At 43.1% G+C, this 24,018-nt stretch overlaps 1 protein-coding gene across 2 annotated transcripts in view; it reads left to right on the forward strand.

Moving 5' to 3' along the window:
• Positions 1-24,018, forward strand: part of MED23 (mediator complex subunit 23) — an 89,595-nt gene that overhangs the window by 51,214 nt on the left and 14,363 nt on the right. For both annotated transcript variants that reach the window (XM_083176708.1, XM_083176709.1), the window contains 9 exons: positions 1,732-1,875; positions 10,576-10,721; positions 11,751-11,996; positions 12,433-12,575; positions 14,634-14,808; positions 15,943-16,106; positions 18,180-18,304; positions 18,547-18,752; positions 23,780-23,960. In XM_083176708.1, the coding sequence (XP_083032834.1) occupies positions 1,732-1,875; positions 10,576-10,721; positions 11,751-11,996; positions 12,433-12,575; positions 14,634-14,808; positions 15,943-16,106; positions 18,180-18,304; positions 18,547-18,752; positions 23,780-23,960 (1,530 nt within the window). The remainder of the gene's footprint in view (positions 1-1,731; positions 1,876-10,575; positions 10,722-11,750; positions 11,997-12,432; positions 12,576-14,633; positions 14,809-15,942; positions 16,107-18,179; positions 18,305-18,546; positions 18,753-23,779; positions 23,961-24,018) is intronic.

The raw sequence follows: 24,018 nt of genomic DNA on the forward strand, positions 1-24,018 counted from the left end.
TGGTGGCTCACATCGGCAAATCTCCTACAAAGGAAATTATTTTGCTTCTGGAACTGGACTGTTCTCACCAGGGGTGCAAGTCTGGTTGGGGAGTGGTCTGGACTGCCATATTCAGGGTCGTTGGATGACTCTGGATTCTCTGTCAGTGTCCTCGAGCAGTGTTCTCTGCACTGATACAGGCACAGGCCCTTCTTCAGGGCCGAACTATCAGAGTGCACTCCGACAATGCCACAGCAGTGGCCTACATAAACAAGCAAGGAGGCACACAGTCGCACGGCCATGAAAGATAGAAGTCAGATTCTGCTTGGGGCGCAGGTCCAATGCCGAAGTGATTTTGGCAGTCCTCATACTGGAAAGCCAACTATCTCAGTCAGCAGGATGTTCACCAAGGTTGGGGGTGTCTTCATCCTTAGCTGTTTCAGAGGCTGGTTAGGAGTTGGGGGGTGTCCTCAGATCGACATGATGGCACCTCACCAGAATTGTCAACTGCCTCTTTATTGTGCTCACACGAGATCCAGAGGCAGTGGCGGTGGATGCCCTAACAGCCCCTGGTGTTGCCAGTTCATATACCTCTTTCCTCCGTTCCCACTGTTGACTCAGATACTATAGTGCGTATGCAGGAAGAGGATAACTGTTCTGCTCATAGCGCTGGATTGGCCACGCAGAACTTGGTACATAAACCTCACGTCTCTTCTCCTAGACGAGCCATGGCCTCTAACTGTTGGAGGATGACCTGTTGTCTCAAGGCTCCTTTGTTTATCCAGACTTAGGGTGTCTTCATTTGACGGCGTGGTTATTGACCGGTCCATCTTAAGAAAAGCTGGGATTCCCTCTTTGGTGATGCCTACTATGATGAGCACCAGGAAGCAGGTCCATTACTACTGTATATGGAAGGCTTATGATTCCTGGTGTGTGAGTCGACAGATCTCTCCATCTGGCTTTAAGGTATCTCCTTCTTTTCTTGCAGAAGGGTCTCTTTGGGTTTACGCCTTAGGTCTCTGAAGGTGCAGGTATCTGCCATTTCAGTTTTCTTACAACAAAAACTGGCTTTGTTACCCTAAGTACAAACCTTCCAGAGGGTGTTGAGGATTCAACCACCCTTCTGTCCTCCCACGACTCTGTGGGGTTTTAATCTTGTTCTCACTTTCCTCCAATCTGGTCTGTTTGAACCACTTGAATCTGTTGACATAAAGTATCTCACGTGGAAAACGGGTTTGCTGCCCCCTTTCGGCTTCCACCCGATGCGTGTCGGTCCCCAGTGCCTATCTTGTCGTCCTCCTTACCTGGTATTTTATGAGGACCGAGCGGAGCGTTGCACCAATCTGTCCTTCCTCCTGACGGTTGCAACAGCTTTTCATATAAAACAACCGATTGTGGTTCCAGCTTTTTGCTCCTGACTTCAAGCTTCTGGATGTGCAGGTGCTCCAAATTTATGTGGACAGAACAGTGGCTGTCCGCAAGACTGATGCTTTGTATGTCCTTTATGATGCAGCTAAACCTGGGTGGCCGGCTTCCAAGCAGATGTTGAGGGGGGGGGGGGCGGATAGCCACACTGTTTAATATTTAAAGTGTCCATGCTTCTTGTGGTCGCTTTCTATTCCCCAATGTAAAGCACTCCAGTGTCTCCTGTGGACTCAGAGAAAAGGATTTAACGCAAGTGCAACATCTTGTTTTTAAGTATGTTTGAAATGTTGGTCAGCTTGTAGTCTGTGACTAACATGAGTTTTACAGCTTGCAGGTCGGGGTCTTATTAAGGGCCGAGACCATCTGATGTGGGTTCTGCTGCAGTTCATCTCTGGAAGCATACAGAAGAATGCCTTAGCTGACTTTCTACCAGTCATGAAGCTGTTTGACCTGTTGTATCCTGAAAAGGAAGTAAGTCTAGGTTTGATTGTAATATGGCTTTTGGTGTTTTCATGATATTAGAGTTAGTTTGTTACTTCACGTGCATGGTGTGTTGAAGTTTCAGCAATTATGCTTTAGACCAGGGCTAGAAAAATGTCTTTAAAATGTAGGAGCCAGGATGAAAATGTAGGAGCCAGATAAACTAATGGGGACAGTGCGCACCGAAGGCACGTCCCAAAAAAGTACACACACCATAATGCCCATTACATATCCCACACGTCGTAATGTCCATTACACATTATACCATACATAGTAATGCTATACATATAATACCACATGCCATATTTACATATTATGCCACATAAGTTCCGCTTACTTACATGCTTGATGCCAGGGGTTAACCTGCTCATTGCCAATGGGGTTAGTATGTTCTGCCAGGGCTAAATGCTTGTTGCTATGGGGTTACCAGGGTCTGTCAGGGGTTAACCTGCTCATTGCCAATGGGGTTAAAATGCTGTCGGGTTAATATGCTCTGCCAGGGGTTAAATGCTTGTTGCTATGTGGTTACCATGCTCTGCCAGGGGTTAACCTGCTCCTTGCCAAGGGTAAATGCTTGTTGCTATGCTGACAGCAGCTAGGGGTTAGTAGGATTGGGTGGCCAGTTACTTGGTGCCCTTCCAGCTTTAGGAGGAGCCGAGCTCTGACAGTCGCATAGGGTTAGTGGTAGCAGCAGCTCGGTGCCCTCCCAGCCATAGCTGCCACTGCTGTGTGTGGGGAGAGGTGCGCCGGAGCTGCTGCTGTGTGAGGGGAAAGCCAGGCTATGACAGCGGCTGGGGCTTAGTGGTGGCGGCAGCTGGGTATTTGGTGCCCTCCCAGCCAGAGCTGATGCTGCAGCGTGCGATGGAGGACAGGCTCTGACTGGCAGCCGGGTACATGGTGCCCCTACAGCCGGAGGAGGAGCCGGTGTTGATGTTGCTGTGTGCAGGGGAGGTTGGGCTGCTGCGACTGCAGTACTGGGTCGCAATGCCGGCTCGAGCTGAGAAATGGCTGCGGCGGACCTGCTCGGCCATGACCAGATTCTGCTTCCTCCCCCAAACAAATCTGGTAGCCAGGAAGCAGAATCAGGTCGCTGTTGCAACCCTGGCGCCCAGGGTTTGTCAAGCCCTGCTTTTGACAAACTATTCTTTTAATATTTTGTGTAATGTTATTCATATGTCCGCTTTTATTTTAACAGAATTTATACTATGGAATATGTATTTTGAAGGTGCGGGTCATGTTTTGGGCTTTCTCTTAAGTACTGCATAACACCCTACAGATGTTACTGTTCATGTTATTGTCAAAGTAGTTGAATGAGTAAAACTTGTTCAGGCAGCAGTACTAATTTTACCTGGAAGATGGTGGCTGCTGCATCACATTAAATACATACAAGATGTGCAGCAAGTAGGTTTTGGAGCCGTAAATTTTTTTTCCGTTGTGTGGCACACTCACTTTTTCTCCCAAGATATGATCATGGGTGTTAACACACAAATGGGTAGATGTACTACAGCTATAGCGCTTCCTGCTTTGCCTATTTACTGAGGCGTGCCTGGAATCGCTATCAATAAAATGTATTAACGTCTCGAATTCTAGGTTGGGGGATTGAAAACTTTCCCCTCCAGCGACCAATGTAACATCCCACAGAGCATATAAGCCTAGTGCTGCTGTGCTGTGTTTCTCCTCCTAGCTGGCTGTACTGGGCATGCACACGGTCTCCAGTGCAGCTCAGAACCTGCAGCTGCCGCAGCCAGGTAACAGTGTCTGTGAATAGGTCAACAACACCAGCTGCTGTCTAAATCTGAACGGTCCGTGTTGCTAGCTGTTCATGCTGTACATGGGCTGGCACATAAGCACACTATCTTGAAGATAGCAGCGGTGAGTACGCTCCCTATCATTTTACAAAAATCACAGCATACCTTCATGGGAGAGTTGCAATATTAGTGCACATAATATGAGCTGATACCACCTTACCTTATACCGTTTAGTAATACATCCCCCCCCCCCCCCTCCCCCCTCAGAGTTTACAGGGTTTCGGCACCTGGTAACTAGGTAGTTATCAGGGTCGTCCCCCACCTTCAGGAACACATTTTTTTTTATTGCGGGCGGTGGCTGAATAGCCTCAGGGCAATAATTAGCAGTAGAACGAAGGGCGTAAGTGATGCCAGTTGGTGCACAAAGTATTTTATGGTGTTTCCCTGTTGTCAGTAAATCTACATTGATGTGTGAACCGATGTTGGGTTTCTGAGATTGTGTATCTGAATGAAGGAAGTAGTTAGAAGAGCACATTTCAATTCTGTTTACTTAGATGCAAGTGAAATAAACATACACATGAGAAAAATGAAAAAGAAAAACTAGAATAAAGTGGAAAAAATTCATAGATGACAAAAAGGAGAAGTGGTCCTTACACCAGTTATCATGGGGATTTCACTGCAGTATCGCCGTAGGGGGATTCCCCGCATAGGTTCACAAGGTCTTTTAGGGAGCCCTTTACAATCCCATAGGCCCCTTAACCTGGAGCCTATGGTCCCCCTCAGCGATTTACAGTGAAGGAAAGTAGTGTGTATTAAGTTCAATGGGGGTGCAGCAATTCTCAGGGGAGACCTATGGGGCTTCAGGTGATGGTAGAACCCCTCTAAAATCCCATAGACTCTTGGTAGAGCCTTTGTCCCCTCCTAGTTGTGCGTGTTAGTCAGTGTCTTATATCCTGTGTGCAGTATTAGTGAGTTGTCAGCGGCGTCCTGCTGGACAAACTCTGACTATACAGTTTTAATGCACTCACGATTAGTTGGTCTCTGCTGGTATTTGGACCGGTCCTGGTTCCCATTTACTGTGCCTGTCTGCTTGTGTCTGACTCTGATTAGGAGTGCTTGTTCCCCGGGCAGCTGTGGACAGCTGTCGGTGCAGCGCATGTCTCTGATCGGGTGCAGGTGGGGGCATGCGTGTGGTTGGAGGGCTTTATCCTCTGTCCTAGTGTTTGCCAAGAAGCTGCTGGATCTTAGCTCTCACAGGACTTTGTCTGTAAGTCCCTGCTGCGCTGACTTCCTCTTGAACGGTCCCCTTGCCGCTGGGCTGTAAATAAAGGGCAATGTCGTATGTTGCAGTTTAAATAATAGTGCAATAAATAAAAAAAAAAAGGTACTTGTGGAGTATCACGGCTCCCACGACCTTCATCGTATGCTGATCGGATGCTAAAAAATCGCATCGCATGCGATGCGATTGCACCCGATTTTGCACTGAAATGCATCAAAGTGCATTGAAATGTGTATTAAACTTGTGAAATGCCCCCAAATGCCATTTTTCATAGTGCACCACCCCCACTGTCAACGTCAACCCAAAGCGTGGCGAGCGCAGTGAGCCCGTGAGGGGCGGCGGTACGCGTCCTACGACCTTTTCATACCCCCACTATCCACGTCGGTGTGGAGTTGAGAATAGAAAGTGTGGCGAGCGGATACCTTCACAGCTATACGCGTCCCCTCGCGGGCTTCACAGGTATTTATTTATTTATAGTTTCTTATATAGCGCAGCAGATTCCGTTGCGCTTTACAATAGTAGACAGTGATAAGACAAACTGGGTAACAACAGACTTGGAGGTAGGAGGGCCCTGCTGCAAGCTTACAATCTATAGGGATATAGGGGGGAAACATAAGGACAGGCACCAGTAATAGCATAGCAGTTACAAGTCCAGAAAGGAAGCTATATAATATATAAGTGCCTCGGAGGGTTAAGCATGTTGAACTTAAATATGATAGGCTTGCCTGAAGAGGTGAGTTTTCAGGGAACGCTTGAAAGTTTGGAGACTGGTGGAGAGTCTTAATGTGCGTGGAAGGGCATTCCATAGGTTGGGAGCAGCCCGATAAAAGTCCTGTAATAATGAATGGGAGCTAGTGATCCGTGCAGAAGAGAGACGCAGATCTTGTGTAGAGCGTAGTGGTCGAGATGGGAGATATTTTGTGATAAGTGCAGAGATATATGCTGGTGCAGTATGGTTAATAGCTTTATAAGCAAGTAGAAGTGTTTTATATTGAATACGGTAATATACAGGCAACCAATGGAGGGACTGGCAGAGCGGATCAGCAGACGATGAGCGTCTTGCAAGGAAGATCAGCCTAGCAGCAGCATTTAAAATTTATTGCATTGGTGAGAGTCTGTTCTTGGGAAGACCAGTTAGGAGACTATTGCAATAATCAATGCGGGATATAATGAGTGCATGGATAAGAGATTTGGTAGTGTCTTGTGTGAGATAGGGTCGTATTTTGGATATGTTTTTTAGATGCATATAACCTGATTTGGAGACTGATTGAATGTGGGGAATAAAGGACAGTTCAGAGTCGAGGATGACCCCTAAGCAACGAGCTTGTGGGGTAGGGTAGATTATCGAGTTGTCAACAGCGATGGAGATGTCAGGATAGTAACTGTTCTTAGTTGGCGGGAATATAAGTAATTCCGTTTTGGAAATATTGAGTTTGAGTTGGCGACAAGACATCCAAGATGAGATGGCAGAGAGACAGTCAGAAACTCAACCCAAAACCACTGGTGACAACTCTGGGGTTGATAGATAGATTTGAGTATCATCAGCATACAAGTGATACTGAAATCCGAAAGAGCTGATTAGTTTGCCAAGAGAGGAGGTATAGATTGAGAAGAGCAGAGGACCTAAGATTGAACCTTGCGGAACTCCGACTGACTAGAGGTAATGAAGAGGAAGTAGAGTTAGAGAAGCGAACACTGAAAGAGCGATCAGATAGGTAAGATGTGAACCAGGAAAGGGCTGTATCATTAAGACCTAGGGAGTGTAGTGTTTGTAAGAGAAGAGAGTGATCAACGGTGTCAAATGCAGCAGAAAGATCAAGAAGAATAAGTAGTGAGTAATGGCCTTTAGACTTAGCCGTTACCAGATCATTCACCACTTTAGTCAGTGCTGTCTCAGTGGAGTGTTGAGAGCGAAAACCTGACTGAAGTGGGTCTAATAGGGTGTTAGAGTTAAGAAAGTTTGTGAGGCGAGAGTAGACAAGTCTCTCCAGTAGCTTGGAGAGGCATGGGAGCTGAGATATAGGACGATAGTTAGAGAGAGAGTTAGGGTCAGAATTCTGTTTTTTTTAGAATAGGAGTTATCACTGCATGTTTGAGCAGAGAAGGAAAAGTACCAGTAGTAAGAGAGAGATTGCAGATTTTAGTTAAGGTTGGAATAATCACAGGAGATAGATTTTTAATGACTTGCGCAGGTATAGGATCGAGAGGAGAGGTAGTAGAGTAAGAGGATAAGAAGAGTGCGGATACTTCCTTTTCATTTGTGGGCTCAAACGAAGAGAAAGTGCCAGAGGGTTCAGGTGGGAAAGAAAGAGGGTTAGAGGTAGTGGAAGAGCATACCATTTCATCTCGGATGTTAGGTATCCGCGTCCCCTCGCGGGGCTCGCTGCGCTCGCAACGCTTCGGGCACTTTCTATTCTCAACTCCACGCCGACGTGGATAGTGGGGGTATGAAAAGGTCGTGGATGCGTACCGCCGCCCCTGGCGGGCTCGCTGTTCTCGCCACGCTTCGGGTTGACGTTGATAGTGGGGGTGGTGCACTATGAAAAATGGCATTTGGGGGCATTTCACAAGTTTAATACACATTTCAATGCATTTTGATGCATTTCAGTGCAAAATCGGGTGCCATCGCATTGGATGCCATCGTATGGCATCCGATGCGATCGCATACGATTTTTGAGCAAAAATGCTCAAAAATCTGTAAAAATCGTATCGCATCGTATGCCACTACATATGGCATACGATGCCATACGATGGGAGCCGTGATACTCCACAAGTACCAAAAAAATGTAAATAAAATTACAAAAAATAAATAAATAAGGGAAATAATAAATACCGGGTGATCAGAAGTAGATAAGAAAAAGGAGACACACATTAGAAGAGAGTAATGAGGGATAAAAATGAATTCACTTCAGAGGAACAGGTATTTTGTAAAGGTCCCCATACACGGTACAATTGTTGGGAGCAATGAGATGCGCGCTCCCGTCACACATCTCATCGCACAGTTGAAAAAGTATGTGCTGCACTTTTTGTACTAGATCTCATTTCATTGCAATGAGATGTGATATTGTACATTATAATTGTACCGTGTATGGGCACCTTTAGAACAAAATGATAGACTGGCCTAATCTGTTTAGGCAGTTGATGAAATATAAAGATAATGCATGGGGGTGTGCATGCTAGGTTATGTTCATTCTAGCACCCGCTATATTTGAAAACCCATGCAGTTCCTCTTCCCTGCCTGTCATATGACCCAAGAAAAAGTGAAAAAGCATTATGGGTGAAGGTTGATATGTCTGTTTTTAGAAAGGGTTTTGTGGTCATGGTAACAGTTAAGAGTACATGGTCCTGTTCTATACTGTGGGCCAGGGCTGGGCAACACCGGCCCTCCAGATGTTAGTGAACTACACATCCCAGCATGCCTTGCATCAGTTTCAGCATGGCCACATAGCAAAACTAATGCAAAGCATCCTGGGATGTGTAGTTCACTAACATCTGGAGGGCCGGTGTTGCGCAGCCCTGCTGTGGGCTATATGATGGATGCTATGATGACGTCACGAGGCTCTTAAGAGTATATATCCATTTTATTTGTTCCTTATCTAGCTTCTCCTCATAGTTCCATCCTCTCTAATTTGGTGTCACTTTTGTGATGATACTAAATTCATGTTATTGACACAATCTCCCCTAATTTGCATCCCCCGTGCTTTATTATTGTAATTCCAATTCAGTACACAACAAATTGACAGCTATTGGTCTCTACATGTCTCCCATACGCATCTAACCGCATGCGCAACTGCAGCCTGAACCGTCACAACCATTCTCAACACATAGGCCTCTCCAAAACGACAAATCCCGGCATCCCTTCTCCAGCGCATGCGCATTGATACACCCCATTCCCCGGCTCTTATTATCCAACCACTCGGGCTCTAATGCCCGGACCTTGCACATGCGCATCCTGACCGCACACATCGGGCTCTAGTGCTCGGTGTGTGCACATGCGCACTTTCCACACACGCCCCCGGAAGTAACCAGGACACCGGGCATCGCATCATTAAGTTCCCCTACCCTATTTAAAACCCAGTTCATCGCGCCGCACATCCTGCCATTGTCCTAGGACGAAACGCGTTTGGACACCTACCCCACGCTCCCATAAACCCCATTTTTTACCACTATCATTGTGTATTGTACTTGTAAATAAAACTGTGCTTTGCATAAAGCGACAGCAGTCAGTTTATATTTACTCATCACCTTCCCCCATATGTCCTCATACCTGCCAATAATGGACACTGCAGCATCAGACTGATATTTGCCAATACATCGGAACCACACGGTAAGCTACTACTACTTTTGTTTCACACACCACCTGCATTTCCTGAACTCCTGCCGTTATCTTTGGAGGTACATGCATCCACATCAGGCATTGCCTTATCGTGGGACAGGTTACTATACCATCACCCACAGTTGGAAATCCCCCTCTCCTGATCCCCACCATCAACATCCAGCCTACAGTTATTGCTCCCAGTTTTCACACCATCCCAACACTCAGCCTACAGTTATTGCTCCCTGTTCATATACCATCACAACACACAGCCTACAGTTATTGCTCCCAGCTTCCCATCACTCCTTCCACTTCCCAGTACAAAACTTTATAATGTCAGCAAACCCACATCAACCCCAGAGCGCCAACACTCCCCACTTTCATTGGACTTGCTATTACCAGGGGGACCGGGACTTTCCCCCAGGAGTGTAGGCCGCTAGGGGTTCCTTTCTCTAAGCGCTGTGTAGATCTTCCCACTATACTAAAATGTAAGGTGGTTGGATCTTGTCTGTGGGTATGTTTGTAATGAGCGGCTAGGCTGTGTTTGTCATATATTTTTATGGATATTTCTTACATGTTCTGCCAGCCTGGTTTTGAATGGTCTGATTGTACATCCTACATATAGTATTGTAGGCTGCAGGGACATGTTAACAAGTATATCCCTCCTTTTTGTGTGGCAAGTGAGTTTGTGTTTTATGGTGAATTTTTGATTAGTTACTGTGGATGTGAATTCTGGTACTACTTGACCTGCTGTGTTTTTGCATGTTTTGTACCCTACACAATCACTGCAGCGGTGGAATCCACATGTGCCAAAGCAATAATTAGCCTGCCATAAATTACCATGGCTAAAAGAATTTGCCCATCACTAGTTAGGTGTGACCAATAGCCACAGTGGGGGAGCGCATATTGGGTGCACACACTGCCGATATGCGCACTAGTGAACATTCTGAAGGTCAGTTACCTTGGGACGGACGACATGTCCTCTAGTGTGTATTCAAGAAACTACTGTAATGTTCCTCAAGTGATTTGTTGCTGAAAATGGAAACACTGATGATTGATGTGTGTTTTTTTTGGTTTGTTTTTTAAACTATTGTTGCACACGTAGTCATTCCTACTTATACCAAAACTTTGTTATGTATATGTGCACAACAAATGTTTGGACATGCTCGCTATAATTAAACCATACTTCTGATATAAAATACAAAGGAGGCAGTCACCATGTAAATATTAAATGCATTTTTTTTTTTATTATTACATTTTTTAAATTTAACATTTTTAGGTCAGGTGTAGATTTTCCAGATGTATATTAAGCATTAATGGCATGCTTACATTTCTTCAATTTGTTTTAGTGTATTCCTGTTCCAGATATTACCAAACCTCAGTCTACACACTCCTTTGCAATGACTTGTATCTGGATACACCTGAACAGGAAAGCTCAAAATGACAACTCCAAGCTGCAGATTCCAATTCCTCATTCACTCAAGTTACATCACGAGTATGTGATTCTCTTACCTATCTTAATTATGCATTTTAGCTTTTTCAGCTATTTACAGCTTGTTTTATTTAGGCAAACGATCTATATGAATACCTGTTTGCAAAATGTCGGGCAGGAGTTGATTGGTTGGTTGTTTTATCAATCAGCTCCTGCCTGACATTTTGCAAACACAGCCTGTGACATGACAGGTAGGAGCTGGTTGTTTATCACTCTCCATTTTATCACTTTTGAAGCTTAGTGCATCTGGCCCTATGTGTGTTACCTCTGGATTTGATGCGAAGTCCGGTGCACATCCTATCGATCTGGAGATTTCCATGGCTGCCACAAGAATTTAGCGAATACTGTGTCAGTCAATGGCATTGCATATGATACATCGTATGCAAAAAGAGCACATACGGTGCACTTATCATATTTGATCCTGCCACTCTGATACAGCTCCCTAGTAGGACTGTGGCACATATATCACATGCGATACCTGGTGGGAGTGTATGGGGGCCTTGAGGGTAGGTACATTTAGACCCTACTCATAAGAGGGCTTACATTATACCCCCCCCCCCCCCCCCCTGGCTGATACATTAAATTTTGTGGCGCTGGCTTGTGACAAACCGGGTCGTAGCATGTAGAGACGGGGTGCAGGGCTGGGCAGCGGCTGATTGACGGTTCAGCGGTGCTGCCCGGACCCGGGGAGACAGTGGTGTTTTTTTTTTTTTTAAGGAACTCTCCCCATAAAAAAACTCTCCCAGTGGAGAGCGCTCACTAAAAAAAAAAACACCACTGAAGGGGTTAACAGTTAATATATTTTAATGAGCTCTTAAATGCACATACCACGTAAACACTACATTAGGTGAATACAGGTATTGCAGTTATTGCCAAAGGCGCAAAAAAGAAAAGCAAATGTGGTTAGCAGGTTCAGTTTAGTTTGTGAATAGAAATAATAAAAATCATTGTGATTTTAAGTAATGTTTACAGCTTGTCTTCTATTTGAATAAGTGTTAATTTTATAATTGAAATGTTATTTTCATTTTATAGGTTCTTGCAACAGAGTTTAAGAAATAAGAGCTTACAAATGAATGACTACAAAATTGCCTTGCTGTGCAACGCTTATTCAACCAACTCTGAGTGTTTTACATTACCCATGGGGGTGCTTGTGGAATCTATTTATGGAAATGGAAGTGGGAAGATACCTCTACCAGGAACTAATTGCTTGGCATCTGGATCTACTACTCCTCTTCCAATGAACTTGTTGGATTCACTTACAGTTCATGCAAAGATGAGGTGTAAATTTTATAGACGCCATATTTCATACACGTAAAACGTTTAATTCGGAGGATACATGTTTCTTAAATGCTCGTTAATAGAAAAGGCAATATTTGAACGAACCGTAGATATTTCCACCGGTTATATTACTTTTTAAATGAAAGAAACAAAATAATCTTAGAACCTTTACATTGGTGGCAAAATCATGTTTTTGCTAACATTAAAGAGCATAAGTCCAGAAATCTGGTATGGAAATTAAAGTATCCAGTTCCACTTGTAATTAACAATAGGGTGCATGTCAGGTTGTCTGCAGTGTATGTGCTCATTGGTACAGATGTGTCCACATACATCTAGCATCTTCGCATGTTGTAGCCCTATATTCTCTCTCCCTCCTTCTCCTAAATAATCATACATTTTACTTCATGCCTACTTTTGTCTTTTTTTGTTTTTCCAGCCTCATTCACAGCATTGCAACCAGAGTTATTAAACTAGCACTTGCAAAATCTAGTCCAGCTTTGGCTCCAGCACTTGTGGAAACTTACAGCCGTTTGTTGGTTTATATGGAAATTGAATCACTTGGCATCAAAGGATTCATCAGTAAGAAAATATATTGTTTACATACACAATGCATTTTTGTAGTAAATAGTTCCGTGCTTTATAAGATGTAGCAGCTTGGTATATGGGATGATTGAAAGCTTTTATCATTGTTCAGCATTTCACTGCCCATACATAGTTTTATGTCTCTCAATGATTTAGAAGTTTAATATTTTAAGATACCACTCTATTAAGATATATTGATAGTGATTGTGGAATTACTATATGGTTGTAGAAAATCAGGATTGTAATTCTATTTGGCACCACATAGTGCTTTGTGGTCATACAGGCAACTACAAATCATTGAAAATAAATTCGTTTGAGGATGGTAACCATGAATATATCAATACCGCGTTCTTGGGCTTCATTTCTCAGACTGAAGCCTGTTATCAGAAGCTCCTGCTTTGGCTCTTTTATAGCCCAGTTTTACAAAAAAAGTTTGTAGAGAAGGAGTGTTTTTTTCTTTTTCTTTCTCTCATTTGAATTGGAATATGTGCTTCCGTTTAGCAGAGTTCTATTTTTTAATAACATTGGACACTGTCATTCTGTGCTGTCTGGGTACCTTAACTTGCTGTTCCTGGCACCAAAAGGCAGATAGTAATGTAAATGGTGGTGTAAAGGCCCATACACACTAGAAGATGATCTTTCCAATCTAGCTGGTTGGAATGAAAATCTGTACTATTTTGGGAACAAATTACAATCAACCATTTGCTCCCAAACATTTCCAAATTTTCATTCCAACCAGCCAGATTGGAAACCTAATCTTCTAGTGTGTATAGGCTTTGACCACTGGCGCAAAGAGTTTTCATAGAAATAAATGTAATAAATAAAGAGAAAATAATAAACAAAATACTCCAAAAATGAATAAAACAGGGTTTTAACTGACCCAAAATGATGTTAAAAAAAAAAGGCAAATGTCATGTGAGCATAGGGAGCAGGATGATATGTTACCCGGACTAAGAGATGGAGCCAAAGGTAGAAAATGCAGAGGGTCTCCGGAGAAATGTAAGGCTCCAAAAGGCATTAGCTGGGCAGATCCTGGTCCTCAGTAGGCAAATGAATCAGGCCAAGGCGTTGCGAGCTTCAGGGGCTCTTTTTCAAGGCTTTCCAAGCAGTCTTTGCAGATAGCCAGTGCGCCATTAGGTCAGAATACATTTTCAGAGTAGGAGGGATCTCTTTATTTAATAGATGTTGTTGGAGCATTATTTTAGAAAAGTTGATTCTCTGGCCCTAGATCAGTGGTAGCCAACCCTAGCCCTCGAGAGCTACCAACAGTTCACATTTTACAGACAACCTAGCTGCTGCACAGCTGCACTCATTAATCACTGACACATTTTAAAAGATACACAGATGGAGCTAATTAGCTCACTTGGGATTCTGTGAGGAGACCTGCAAAACATGCACTGTTGGTAGCTCTCGAGGACTAGGGTTGGCTACCCCAGCCCTAGATGATGGTCATATAAAGTTTGGTCCGCATCTAAACAGACTGTAGCTAGAAGGACTACTTTGCATTATGCCACTTACATGGTTAGCCGGTTTCTGATAACTTGAAGGCTCTTTCTACCAGGGCAGTGTGATATTTATGGGATGGGTATTTTGGCTTAAAGTGACCATGTCATAATAGATTCTCATGTTATAATAGATTCTCATGTTCCCTTGACACCACTGTTTCCCAGTCAATCCATAGGAAAAAAATTGTAATGCAAGCATAAAAATTATGTCTGCTGTTTTACTGCTAACCAACCAGTTGTGTTTTGTCATAGAACCTTTTATTTTCCTTGTAACATCTTAGGGTTATGACTTTTAGCTTCCTCATTTAATTGCAGACAATTAAATTTTTGTTCATTGTTACCTTATGTACTATAAAGTGGTTTTAATCTCGTCTAAAGAGTTATTAGAGTAGTAGAGTCTGCCGGCATGTATCTATCACATTTATTCCATATTTCAAAATGAATTTAAATCTAATCTAGTTTAACTTCAATAATTGTAGGAATACGTTTGCATGTCTATTAGGAATTTTGTGTGGTGTTGGCATAAAATAACATTGCATTGTTCTTCTAGGTCAACTGTTGCCTACTGTATTCAAGTCTCATGCATGGGGAATCCTTCACACGTTGCTGGAAATGTTCAGCTATCGAATGCACCATATCCAGCCTCATTATCGAGTGCAGCTCTTGAGTCATCTCCATTCGCTAGCTGGAGTCCCACAAACAAATCAGAATCAGCTTCACCTTTGGTTAGTATTCTAGCTCACACTTAATAGTTGCTGAGTGTAGGTATTTGAGAATTTGATTTGTTTATGTAGTTTTGGTGTTTATTGTAGTAATTTAAATGAGTTTTAAAGGCAAGTTTCCATGCACAATACAAAATTCAAAGTTAATACTGTACAGTAGCCATTTTATACTATTGACTTTATAGGTGGGACATTTGGCACAATAAAAAAGGTCAACTAAAAAGTTCCCATCAATTCATTGTTAAACAAATGTCAGTGTGCAGTAGTCCTGCATTAACTTACCTGGTCTAGCAGCATTGCTGCCACAGGTATTCTGACTAGGGCACCTGCTATGTGTAAGGTATTTTGGCCTGCTATACTCCTCTGCTGTTTCCTGTTGCTGCATTGTTTCTTTAAATGATTTACAATGGACTACAGCTCTAATAAACTACATTGGCCCTTACATGAAAAACAAGAGACCAGTAAAATAACAGTTGAACTGGTGGTGGCTGTAAACTGGTTTGGGCATCTCTAGACCTGGGGGGGGGGGCGCAGCAGCAGCAGCAGCACACTTTCAACCACTGTGCCTTGAGCTGTTCTCAAAACACTGCTTTAAAGGAAGTCTCTGGACACTGTCCAGTGCCATAGTTTAGGCCCAAATACTGTACCCCAGTGTCCACGCCTTGTGCTTCTGTCTACATTCCCATTTTAATTCTGTGGTGTTCTGTCCCCTGCCTGGTTCCTGTCTGTTTTTGCTTTACCCGCTTTACCAGATTCCGTCCCTTCCCAGTATAACCGCTACATTACTATACTTCGCTCAGTGAATACTCAGTCTGGTGCATACAGTACATAGGAACCTAGACAGAAGGCCTTCATTGGCCTTCATTTTAAGCACAGCAAAGCCCAAATCTCTTTGTGTTGGTCACTGATGAAAACCCAATGTTAGACTTTGCTCCTCTGTTCTGGGTTCCAGCCAATCCTAAAGTATGGGTCAGCATCCACTAATTTATCCGCAAGTTAAAATAGCTTTCTGCCTTTGCTAAATAATGATACAATAAACTAACATGCACGAATTGTGTTTCTGTGTATAATATGATTTTCTGTCATGTGTTATCCTGATAGTGTACTCATATTATAATTGTGTTTCTTTATTCCAAGTGTTGAGAGTACAGCTCTAAGATTGATCACCGCCCTTGGCAGTTCTGAGGTGCAACCACAGTTTACACGCTTCCTCAATGATCCCAAAACTGTTTTATCAGCAGAGTCTGAGGAACTGAACAGGGCTCTTATTCTGACACTGGCAAGAGCTACTCATGTCACTGGTACGGTATTACAGTCAATCTTCCGTAAACTGAAATGTTAATTAAGAAAGAAGAAACCGTTTTAAACAGAAGGTATTGGTACCTTTTTGTTACAGGACTATAGTTGTGCATGTAAACTAAATTGTACCAATGCAGCATCTAAGGCAATGTTGAGAGCCTTTCACTTGTTTAACATGAGTTGGAAAAGCACTTTACATATTACAAATGAGAGGTCTGAAGTTAAAGGGAAAGTAACCCTGGGTATTCTCTCATGTTTTTTTTTTTTCGTTTTGTTTTTCTAATTTAAGTATAAACTGATTGTTATGATTTTTCTTAAGATCAATTAAAGCCCTATACACACTAGCCGGCGGGGTTGAGGCCAATATAGTTAACCATGATTTTGTCCATACACACTGAACAATATATGATGCCGATATTCAGTGAAGTCACCGGGACCCAAGTTGCTTGGCTATATTGCCAATTCACCTGCATGTTTAGAAAGACCTCGATCATCATTAATGACACGCAGGAGCACACATTGTTAATGATATTGAGTGTACACATTAGACGATATTGTGAATAATATCGCTCAGGATCCCCTTTCTGAGCGATATTATTCACAATATAGCCTAGTGCGGGTGGGGCTTAAGTCTGTTGGTACAGATCATAATGCAGTACAGTTCCTTTACTTTTTCTTCCCAATCATGTATTTTTAATTTTCAGTTTTGTAATTGGGTATAGGTGGGTCCAAAAAAGATTGCAAATAGCAGACATTCCTTGAGTTTGCACATAGCTTGCAACAGTGCACAATATAAACATATGTCAAGGAAATGATACAGTAGCCACATAAGTGGACTACTTTTGGGGGGTTTTATGTGCAAAATTGACCCCTTTTGCAGTTATAAACTGTATTCGGACTGTTCTTTTTCTCTTAAGTTTCTACTGATTTTACAACCAGGAAACACAAGACACCGGAGGTCTTCAAGCAACGTTTCGGTTTATTCTTCAAACCATTTTTAAGCTCAAACAATGCATGTTAACAAACATTTACATATACAAAATACCCCCTCGCCTACACCAGTGTGCAGGACGCCCGCTCCCATCCGTCAGTCCGGATCACATGACGTCATCAGCATGAGACGCGCATCGGCTGGTGCGTCCAGACATCTGGAACAGTTGGTAGGCGACCTAAACATAATAAAGTACAATAAAAAGTGAAATAAAACATATCGGAATCCTTACTGTAGATCAGCATAAGTATAAACGCTATTTAAAAAAAACGGCAAGGTGATATAGGTGACTGACATGATACGATAGCTGGTCATATGTATTGACCATAGTCTGCTAAAGAACAGTCCGAACATAGCTATCGGTAACAGAACATTTCAATACTGTGTATACCTTTGGTCTAAATGAGTCATGCAGTTTTCATTGTTTTTTTTTGTAATACCTGCACTATGTTTTCTATATAGCATTGAAATGTTCTGTTAACGATAGCTATGTTCCGACTGTTCTTTAGCAGACTATGGTCAATACATATGACCGGCTATTGTATCATGTCAGTCACCTATATCACCTTGCCGTTTTTTAAAGTAGTGTTTATACTTATGCTTATCTACAGTAAGGATTCCGATATAATAAAGTACAATAAAAAGTGAAATAAGACATGTTTAGGTCGCCTACCAACTGTTCCAGATGTCTGGACGCACCAGCCGGTGCGCGTCTCATGCTGATGATGTCATGTGATCCAGAGTGACGGATGGGAGCGGGCGTCCTGCACACTGGTGTAGGTGAGTGGGTGGGTATTTTGTATATATAGATGTTTGTTAACATGCATTGTTTGAGCTTGAAAATGGTTTGAAGAATAAACCAAAAAAGTTGCTTGAAGACCGCTGTGTCTTGTGTTTCCTGGTTGTAAAGTCCGACGAGTGCTGGTTATTTCTTACACACACACTCACTCACACACACACACACTCACTCACACACATTCACACACATTCATATATTTCCTAAAGTCCCTCCTATTCTCATGGAATCTTGTAAATATTTACTTGAATGTACAACAATTCCCTCATCGGATCTTTTGTTTCTTAGATTTTTTTACAGGCTCTGAATCAATTCAAGGTACTTGGTGCAAAGATATTCTTCAAACCATTATCAGCTTTACGCCACATAACTGGGCTTTGCACACACTCAGCTGTTTCCCAGCTCCATTGCAGGTAAGTACAGTATTGCTAGTGTCCAAAGGATGCTATAAAGATTGCAGGATTTATGTACAAAGCATTGGGTTGTGAAATTCATCTCTGGTAGCCTCTCCCGCCATACGGAGCACATATTCTGTGTAAATGAGGACACATCTATAGGCTCCTTCAGTAGAACATCTATTCTTACTGTATCAGGAATTTATATTTATTTGCCTATTTTGTACTTTAAGAATAGTTTTGTATTTTGTTTTTTACAGGCTTTCTTCAAGCAAAACAATGTTCCTCAGGAAAGTCGCTTTAACCTAAAGAAAAATGTGGAAGAGGAATATAGGAAGTGGAAGTCTATGACTAATGAAAACGACATTATCACACACTTCTCCCTGCAGGGATCTCCGCCTCTATTCCTATGTCTGCTTTGGAAAATGCTATTAGAGACTGATCAAATTAACCAAATTGGATACCGGTAAGCTGCATTTTTAGGCTCTTCTCGCTATTGAATGTTCTCCTTCTTACACACAGTTAGGAAACCTTGAGTGCAAATAAACTTGCAAACTTCAAAATAAAATGAGCGATCCCTGTGGCCATGAGGTGTTTTTATAAAGGGGCAGTTATTTACAAGGCAAAAACTATGATGGAACCCCTTACCTTCAGACTAATACCCCTTTCACACCAGAAATGCAGACAAACCCGGGAATTCCATTCCCGGGACAAGCAGGGACATTCCCGGGTTGGGACCCATTCACACATGCTTTTGAAGCAGGGACAACCCGGGTCGGTACCTTTCATACCAAACCCGGGTTGACCCTGCATTTATCATTGAAAATGGCCTTTTTTAGGCCCACATTACATTATTGATTATTAAAAATTAGACACCAAACAGTTGTAGTGTTTTAACCTTGTTTACTTCAAGAAAACAAATGAGAAGGCATATATAAAAGTATAAAACGTTGCCTATTTCTAGGCACAGTAGTGCAAGATAAATACAAAAAAATATAAAGGCACATTACACAAATCAAACACCCCCCCCCCCCCCCCCCCCCCCCCCCCCCGCAATCATCAAACATCCCACTCCCACCCCCGCCCCCTAAACAGGACCTTATGAATCAGGCCAACTTTTTTGTAAACTTGAAAAGTGCTCGGCAAACGTCGGTCAGCCATTGTAAACATCAAACCTGTAAAGTGCACAGGCATATAAAGTGCCCAACTATCAGCATATAAATAAAAAAATAACACCCTAAAAACCCAACCTCCCCCCGCCCCCCTACCTACAAAAGTGCCCTTAAAGCAGCAATACTATTTCAAAATGAAATGTGCCCTTAAAACAGCAATACTATTTTAAACTGCCTATTGCAATTGCCTGTATACAGGGTATTCAGGCGAGGATGGTGGCGGGTTAGGAGGATCATAGTATGGACCTCTGGAATACGGCTGGTAGCTATGCTCAGGGGCAATAGGGCCTTGGCTAGCTGGGAGCATGTTGTTACCCACAAAGCGAGGCAGGATGTGTTCCAGGAACTGGAATTGACGGTCTTGGTAGCTGTGCAAGATGCGCTCTTGGTGACCCATTATCTGCATTATGAAGGTCTGCTGCAGCTCTCTTTCCGCCTCGATGAAACGGAGTTGCCGGGCATCCTCCTGTCGCTGCATGTTGTTGTCCATGTCGCGCAGTTCTTCACAGAGCACCCTGGTCATTTCCCGTGCTGCGAGCTCTACTTTGGTGGCTTTGCGCTTCCACTGTGAAACTGTAAATACTGCAAGGGGAGTAAAAGAAGGAAAAAAAGGCACAAGAAAAAGCAGTGGTGTGATCGTATGTGTTTGTGGCCTACTCCCACCTACACTTGATAAACTCTGCGACACCAAACTTTGCAGTGGACGGTTATGGTGGCGTATAGTGCAGCATTACTGTGTATTGGAATGCAAGTGCTTAGGACATTCAAGCAAGGATAAATACTTACTATTGGTGCGCATCACAGGGAGAGCTTTCTTGGGTGTCGCTTTGGGTGTGGCGGGCACATCACTCTCTTGGATGGTTTCTACACTGGTGCCGCTTATGCTGTCATCTGCATAGTTAATGGAGGAGTTTAAATCTGTGTCATCTGGGACTAGTATCGGTGATGTTGGCCCAGGTGATTTTGGCCCAGATTCGGTACTGTCCATCGACTGATTGTCTTCATCAACCACCGATGAGAGAGAGACCGAGCTGGAGGAGGACAGGCTGACAAGGTCACTCAGCGCAGTGTGGCCAAAACATGCTTTGCACAGCTCCTAAAAGATCCAATCTTACCTTGCAGCCCCGCTCTTATTCTGATTGCGGTCATGTATGCGTTTCTTCAGCCCCTTCAACTTGTTCACCACTTGCTGCTGGCTGCGGACGAAGCCCCGCGATGCCAGGGCCTTGGCAATGTTGTGGTATATCTGGGCATCCTTCACAGTGCCTGTAATCTGGCGCCGGATCTCCTCTTCCCCTCTGATGGCTAACCGCTTCCTCACCTCTTCATTCGTCCAAAACATGGCAGCCACACTTGCAGGGGTTAAAACCCACTTTGCCCGAGTTGCAGGGTTTAAAACACACTTTGCCAACAGCATGTGCACGCTGTATCTCCCTGCACGCTGTTTGCTGCCTCTGGGCATGTCTGGGAGCGTCCAGCACAACAGGAAGTTGCCCTGCTAGCAAATCAGCGTTAGCTGACATCAGCAGAGGCAACACGGGAAGCAGGGACATGTCCCTGCACCTTTCACATCAGCCAGTAGTCCGGGAAGGACCCGGGAGTAACCCTGGTACCTAGCCAGGTTGGATTGCCGGCAAATTAGCCCAGGATTTTGTCCCGGGAACCTTTCACACCAGAGCTAGTCCCGGGTTGTTCCCAGACTCAACCCGGGAATTTAGGCTGGTGTGAAAGGGGTATAAGCTTTTCCCACTATATTTCAGTATAGATGTATCAGGTAATTTATTTTCCCTCAAAAAACTGGCTTCAACAGCCATGTTTGCTCCAACCAACCAACCAATTATGTTCTTGATATAGAAGTGATTCCCCGATAACTGAAGATCGAAGTGCAATATTCCGTTAATACTGTTGATTGTACTCATTCTGGTCAGATTTATCTAGGTAAACTAGCAAAACACAACTAAACCAATAAGCACTAAAATGGGGCCTCTTTTCACTCATTTCAGCCTGCCACCCCATGGGGGTGCGAGCTGAAATGCTGACATTTGCAGCCAATCTGACCTGATCTTTCATCAGAGGAAGCCACCATTCTAAGCCTACAGCAGTTTGAAAATGGAAAATGGCTTAAATGGCAGTCAAAGAATCAAGAAACCCTAAGTGGCTGGTCTAATTAAAGCAAACTAAATGCAAAATTGAGGAAAATGTACACCGTCCTGATGAAACAGGCAATAGGCCCCCTCAGTATGACCCTAGTCATCATTAAGCTTAATCTGCTAATCTTCACAAAAACAAAATCCTAACTACATAGTGAATTATTTGTGCGCTAAACTGCAAAACTGACCAAAATTTTGTACAAGAATGAAAAGTATGTAGTCTGTGTATGGCTCAGTACCCTTGCATAGTCACCGTGGCCCCTTAGAGGCGGGCAGGGGGCGTTCGCAAAAGTGGTGGGGGCTGCATCTACCTTCCAGGGGTGGGCAGCTGATATCACAGTACATCAGCCACCAGCCCCGCTCTTTGACCTGGACGTTGCAAGTCTAGTTCAGTCCAGACTGACTTAGATATGTGAGCAGGGAAAAAATCATTCAATGGTCAGTGACCATCGAATGATTTTGCCTCTGTACGCTACCCTGCTAATGGATGTCTATGCGAAACATCCATTCGCAAAGCGGAGATGATGCGCCGACCGTGGTGGGGGCAGGCATTTCTGTGGGCGGTGTTAGATGGCTCGCTAATCAGCTCACTGCTTAGTAAATCATTCAGAATCATCCCCTTAGTACACTATTAGCAAACTAACATGTGCTAGGTGTCTTACACCATATGGTGCTAAAGGGATAATGTGTGAGGACACTTAAGTATAAATTATTATTCTTGTATATGAACTATATAGTAACTGTGCCCCAAATCAGCCATGTCCAGATACCTGAACGATTTGAATGTTTTTTTGTTTTTTTTACTTCAACATTTATTTATATGTGTGTGTGTGTATATGTGTGTGCATATATGTGTGTGTGTATATATATATATATATATATGTGTGTGTGTGTCAATCAAGCCTGCACCCTCCTTAGTTTCAAATGATAAACTGCCGCGGTGCCGTCGGGCTTGTCAGCAAGAACTTTCACAGACACCAGTAGTGCAAGCTTTCGGGTTTTAATTACCCTTTGTCAGGCGGCATACAAGTACAAATAAGACGTACAAAGTGCTCACCTTTAATACGCTATAGGTGCTGATATGTGCTGCGGGGCTGGCTCACTGTCCATGCGACAAAAAACGGAGGACTTCCGGGTGACGGCGCGAGCAGCGGTTGCCATAGCAACCCAATAAACAATGCTCCAACAAATTCCATATAGTATAAACACCACACCATAAAGAGTTTAAAAACACATACATATGTGACATCAAATAACAGTAATGGACACAATACATCAAAAAGGAAGATACATCTACATGTTACATATACTCGCTACACTCAAATAATCTCTTATAAGTTATACATATAAGTATACATTCCATGTAACCGAAGTTTATCAACCATTAATTATGTAAGAAAAAGTTTAAGGTTCAAGTGATCGTTTAATCTGCGGGGTTTAACCGTATCCAAAGTATAAATCCATTTGGATTCTAAATGAAGTAGCGGTTTGTGTCTGTCATCTCTTCTTTTATTTAAAGGGACATGGTCGATTATAATATGTCTGAAGTTTGTCATATTGTGTTTTGCTTCAAAAAAGTGCCTAGCAAGTGGCTGATCTGAGGGTTTCCCTTTCAGTGCATGTCTAATTAAAGTACAGTGCATGGCCATACGTTCTTTAAAGGCCCTGACCCTCTTACCGATATAACATAAGCCACAAGGGCATTTTACCATATACACAACAAAGCCACAAGGGCATTTTACCATATACACAACAAATGAGCTGTCACAACCCAGAGGGTACCTAATTGAGAATTTTTTACCCATATGTGAGTGAAAAAAAAAACATCTCGATGCTATCATATGTCCACAGGTTGCACAACTCGTGCACTTATGACAACCAGGATTTTTATGCTGAACTGAAGGATTGTATTGTGTATACTATAAATATAGTAGCTGTGTGATGTCCTCCCAACAGTCCAGGTTTTAAGGCTATTCAAGCTTTGACACAGGTGGCTTAATTAGAAACTCTGTTTAATTTTACCTTGTGCACAAGCAGGGGTACTCCTGGTCTGTTTGGGTGCCACAGGTGTATTTTTTTTAACCCCCATGGTATGGAATTTCAATACGCAGGCAAATCCTTTCCAAAAAATGCTGGTTTGTAATCTTCTGTCTCACATGTCTTGGTTACAGAGTTCTGGAGAGGATTGGTGCCAGGGCTCTTGTGGCACACGTCCGAACATTTGCAGACTTTCTTGTGTATGAATTCTCCACCTCAGCAGGGGGTCAACAGCTTAATAAATGTATTGAGATGCTTAATGACATGGTGTGGAAATACAACATTGTGACTCTGGACAGATTAATACTGTGCTTGGTAAGGATCTTTCTTCTCTTTCAAAGCTTTATATAAACACAAATGGAATATATATTCA

This window comes from Crinia signifera, chromosome 3 (genome assembly GCF_055691185.1).
Source record: "Crinia signifera chromosome 3, ASM5569118v1, whole genome shotgun sequence".
Lineage (NCBI taxonomy): Eukaryota > Metazoa > Chordata > Amphibia > Anura > Myobatrachidae > Crinia > Crinia signifera.